We start from the raw sequence: 5,091 nt of genomic DNA, 5'->3' as shown, positions 1-5,091 counted from the left end.
GGCCAAACACAACTTTTTTATATTGACCAAGTGTTTCGATGTGTACACCAGTAGCCTGCAGTTTAAGATCTTCAAGAAGGGTGGGGAGGGGGCACGTAACTTCACTGTGCATAAGTTATCAGACTGGGCAGCAATGTTTGAAATACATTGAATGGGCTGATCCACCTTCATCAGTTGGACATGCTCTAACAAAAAAGATAAAACACTACGGCATGGTACCTTTGACAGGCCTACAAACATGCATATCCCAGAAAAGAGGAGCAACTTCAAGACTAGATCATGAGCATGGGCTCATGTTCATGAGAATTATCTCGCATATAATTACACCCCTTATCCCCATACTAAGATTAGGTTGAATATATTGAAATAATGCTAGCACAGTGATTTAAGTTTTCTCAATTAGGGGTATATATATGTTGATATTCTCGTCATCTTCAAACTAATTATAAAATTGAACAGGTTGAAGCAACAATACACTGTTTTAGTTTTTAGCACAAAGCATCTTACAAGAAGACATTCTACCATTACAGATAACAACTTCCTAAACTGTTCGCTCTCTTTATTAAAAGGGCATTCATCTGTTGACTTTAAACTTAAACCCAAGCCCTAAGGATGACTATAAAGTCGAACCTGATCAGGCATGCATCTATTGATCTGGAGCCTTCAAATCAACCCTACAGAGTAATTAAGCCAGTATCTGATGGATCGGAATCTCAAATCAAAACTTACTCAAGGTTATGCCATCTAAATAACAATTTGTCACCCTAAGTCAAAGCTTATAGAAGATTAAGCCATCCTAATAGCGATTTGTCACTCTAGCATGTCAGATGCCAGGCAACACAAAGGCGTCAAATATGTATGGACAATTCATTCATCAATATACAAGTCCTACACACTCAAAGACAATGAGAAAAACATTCAAAACAATTCTTAGAAATTCAAACTAAACAACAGCTAAAACATGTGGCTAAATTACATCCATGAAAAAGAATAAGCATTTACAAGTTCATGTTAAATAAACATCAATCAAGTCAATTGGGAAAAAATCAAGCTTTCCTGTAATGGATCTCATAAAGAGAATTGCTGCTTTCTACTGGATTTTAGCAATGAACTTAAAACAATCAAGATAGTCGAGGCTCTGAGGACCACTGATTAAAAAGAAGTGATCCTCAACTCAATACATTTGAAACTTTGCTCTGGTGTCCTTAAACACCTTTTCTGCAATGACTGCAACATTGCCATCAGCCCTTTTGATCTCTAGGTTAGCTTTTTGATAATGAGATGTCCCTCTGATAGCATCAGCAATGAAATCATCAAAACCTATTGCAATTGCTGCTTCAGCTTGGGCACCATAGACCAGTCTCTGCACATTAAAATACCAAGCAAGATCAGATCAGAAATACCAGTCAGTCGTCTCTACTTTTGCTTAGTTAGCACATAAAACTTTTGAGGCATTTTACACTCCCATACCTTAATTCGCGACAGATGAATTGCACCAAAGCACATAGGACACGGCTCACAGGATGAATACATTTCACAATCAGAAAGTTCGATCCGACCTAGCTTTTTGCATGCCTGCACAGGATAGGAGAGGTTGAAGTTGCTGTCAACATACTTATGAAGCCAAATGTAGCAAAGTGTCTAATCAAGTGCAAAAATAGCAAGTCGAGAAGGTGATACAATGAAAGGACAGGTATTAACAGTCAACAGCTTCAAACATTCGTGGCCATAAAAAGGATATACGCATGGCAAGTAAAGTTTCCATCCCTAAGAAATACCTTGTGTAAGGATAGCTCTCATTGCAGTCCAGTATTCCCTTGTTTACTTTTAGAACCCCATTTTACAATATAAACAACTGTGACTGGCAAATATTACAGATCATTAAGTCCATTTTTGTTCTCCCAGCCTTGGGGAATTCAAACTTATTAGTAGTTTCATGATTATATACTACCTCCCCCACAACCCTCGCCCATAGGGAGCTCCTATAATAAGAGAAACTATATCAATTTTCCCAGCTTTAGAACAACTGTTGAGTGAAAGCTGCATATTATATCCTGAAAGCAAATGAATGTAAACAACAGAAGCTTGACATTGGCTGGTGTTAAATCAAATTATAAGCAATCCAGTACACATTTCACCTAGATTACTGTCACATGCACCAGAGGCTTTATATGGAGACTCCAGACCTATGTAGCACAGACAGCAAGTCCAGAGAGGCCACGTAGGCACAGAATGGCCAACACATACAAGCAGCTGGATGAGCTATTATATGTCACCTAAATGTTCCACAAAGCAATCAACATCAAATTTGTCCCTTTGTTGCAGCCTAGGAAACACAAGTAGTACACTGTATATGTGCAAGTATGCATGTTTATGTGCTGAAAGTGTATATTGCATGTGCATGTACACATGTGAGCACATATATGTAGTATGTACATATATGATACACATATAACTGTTTATGTAATGGAAATATGAGTAAGCATGTAGTGCAAGCATCCACATGCCTGTCCAATCAGCTAGAGTAAAAGGGCATACCTCACGAACTGCTGTCACCTCTGCATGGGCTGTGGGATCAGTGTATTCCAAAACCATATTGTGACAACTCACTACTACTTCATCATTTAAAACAACTACGGCACCAAAAGGCCCTCCGTGTCCACAATTGACACCTTCATAAGCCTCCTCTACTGCTTTTGACAAGAACATGTAATCTCTGTCCTGGACAGCTGAGAATCACAATGATATCCTATATTAATCATTCAATTTTTTCAAACTGGAAAAGTAAAATATATTTGTAAGACGTACCTTCATGATGCCCAGGAAAGGTTGAAGCAACAGAAATAGTGTTATCATTTTCCAGTACCGTCAACTCCACTGTCAAACAAAGTACCTTTATTACATCAGAACAGCAGGCCTGCCAAACAACAGGTTAGTGGAATCTTAAATAACCATTAAGCTTACCAGTTTCATCCATTGATATAGAAAACAGCTAGAGTGCTACCAAGTAAGATTCCAACGAGTCTCCACGTCTCGCATACCTGGTTCAGGGGCCAGCAATTCACAACAAACAGGGCCTCAGATAGCTACTGTGCTGTAACCAAGGTTGAGTACCTGCCTTCCCTATTAGAAGCAAGTCTCTCTAGACATTTTTATGAAGATTTTCAAAAAGCTACAGTAAAGACATGCCCTAGTGAAAGAAGAACTAATCAAAGTTGATGTAACCATCTCAGTAGCTCATCTCATGCAAAAAAAGAAAGAACCCAAATAGGGCCAGTGCAGAGGCAAACCCTAAACAGGTGGAATGAAGTACTACAATTCGCTAAAATTTAGGTCATCAAGCTTGAATGGAATTCTCTTTATGCCATCCAGGTATGCAATAATGGAAGCTCATATAGATAAGATGCTTGCAAGACAGAACACATAACCACACAAGGAGTGTCTGTAACACAATGAAGATTCCCAGCGGGACATAACCATGCGCAACCACAGGGGGTCTTTGCAGCGCAATAGAGATGCATCAACCAAAATTAACCATTCCCAGCCCTCAGAGAGCGCACACATTATTGTCAAATGGCAAGGAGATTTTGCTCAATATGACACTGCCTACTAAAGGTCATCCACGTGATCATGGAAAATGTTTCTTTTCTGAATTCCACAAGACCTTTCGTCCCATTGTATGAGACAAAAAGGACATCCAAAACAGCAATTGTAATAGACCAGCCAAGCCAGGTCACAGAATCACGACATAAACTTAAACAGGTAGATTGAAGAAAACCCTAACAAGGGGAAAACATCACATACTTCAAGATCTCCAACAGAAACGCGAGAGATCATCGAAGGCGGTAAAATGGCAGCATTACGATGAAGCCCAAAAACGCTACGGTATGAGGAAACCAACGAATACAATCATGAAACGATGAGCAGTTGCAATTAGCGACGGATCCTCATTGATTTTCTAGGGGAAGAAAAGGCAAAAGAAAACGGGAAAAATCCATTGTTTGGAAAGCGTTCATGGAGGCTGAGATTACCCTGTGCGACGGCAGCCGAGACAGCCAGAGCAATCCTTGTGACGTTCTTCCTTCTGGCTCCTTCCGACTAATTTGCTGGGCCTGTGGCTTCCTGAAGCTTCTGCTCTTCGTCTCCTCCTCCTCCTCCTCTTCTTGATTTGGGTTTTTGGCTTCTGATTCTTGCTTTCTTCCTGATTCGTGAATCTCCTTCGTCTTTTTCCTTTCGATCTCTCTTCTTCTGTTATTAGTTTTCCATGCAGTTAACTGCGTGCAAAATACGAGGAGAAATAGGGCCTCTCAGCGGGATCACCCGTCCTCCCAAACGCCCTTTTATGTACGTTTCTCTGCCTCCATCAAAACTCAAAGTCGGGGAAAAAGGCCAAAAAAGAAGAAAAAGAAAAGTCGGAGGAAAAAAGAAAAAGAAAAAATATATATTATTATATTTATCATTGTCGTTGAAATCAGCAAACGTGTTAAAATTTATTCGTATTGGTTTGCAGCTATATATTTAGGGTGTTTGACTATATATATTTAGTCGGCATTTATTAACTATATCCCACCTATATATTTTGATTGTATCACTCGTGTAATGTACAATTTAACACCCACATACACATATGTATGTGTCTAATCACGTGGACAGGGGTACATTATACATACGCTTAAAAATATACATAGATTCCGTATTTCCTCTAGTTTTGGATTTTACGAAAAAGGGGTGTTCTTTTGGTTTTCCCATTCTGTGGCTCGCTTTTCACATGGATAAAAGGATGGATATCCCAAAAAGAATGATCTAGATTTCACACCACCACCAAAAAGACTTGTTTCCCCAAGGCATTGTTCATGCACGTGGGGGACTCTGTTAACCCAATCCGCACATGTTTTCGCATCTAGTAACTCGCAATTGGCAATCAATCTCTTTATCCTTACTAAACAAGAGTTCCTTTTATAACAATTTGCAACTGCCAAAAATATGGTGGTAACTATCCAAAATGATGTAGGAAAGGTCATTTCATTAGATCACCTCGTGGGCAAGGAGTTTTCATTAGACAAGCAATTGTCCTATCCACATTCTTTATTT

At 39.3% G+C, this 5,091-nt stretch overlaps 1 protein-coding gene across 1 annotated transcript; it reads right to left on the bottom strand.

Annotated features, from left to right (window-relative positions):
• Positions 1-955: 955 nt before the first annotated feature.
• Positions 956-4,358, bottom strand: LOC148025317 (Cytidine/deoxycytidylate deaminase family protein). Its single transcript, XM_087692354.1, has 6 exons — positions 4,032-4,358; positions 2,965-3,041; positions 2,809-2,877; positions 2,539-2,729; positions 1,471-1,575; positions 956-1,363 (listed from the first exon to the last, which is right to left on the bottom strand). The coding sequence occupies exons 2-6, from the start codon at positions 2,975-2,977 to the stop codon at positions 1,175-1,177; spliced, it is 567 nt and encodes a 188-aa protein (XP_087548480.1). The 5' UTR covers positions 2,978-3,041; positions 4,032-4,358; the 3' UTR covers positions 956-1,174.
• Between the last annotated feature and the right edge of the window lie 733 nt (positions 4,359-5,091).

Source organism: Lygodium microphyllum, chromosome 14, assembly GCF_053477565.2.
Source record: "Lygodium microphyllum isolate KBCC chromosome 14, Lygodium_microphyllum_v1.1.10, whole genome shotgun sequence".
In the NCBI taxonomy this organism is placed as follows: domain Eukaryota; kingdom Viridiplantae; phylum Streptophyta; class Polypodiopsida; order Schizaeales; family Lygodiaceae; genus Lygodium; species Lygodium microphyllum.
This window is presented reverse-complemented; position numbering and strand designations above follow the sequence as displayed.

Coding starts and splice junctions, on each gene's coding strand:
- LOC148025317 (XM_087692354.1), bottom strand. Junction 2,730..2,808: donor CTTTCCTGGGCATCATGAAG/GTACGTCTTACA, acceptor TGTGATTCTCAG/CTGTCCAGGACAGAGATTAC. Junction 1,364..1,470: donor TTCATCTGTCGCGAATTAAG/GTATGGGAGTGT, acceptor TTTAATGTGCAG/AGACTGGTCTATGGTGCCCA.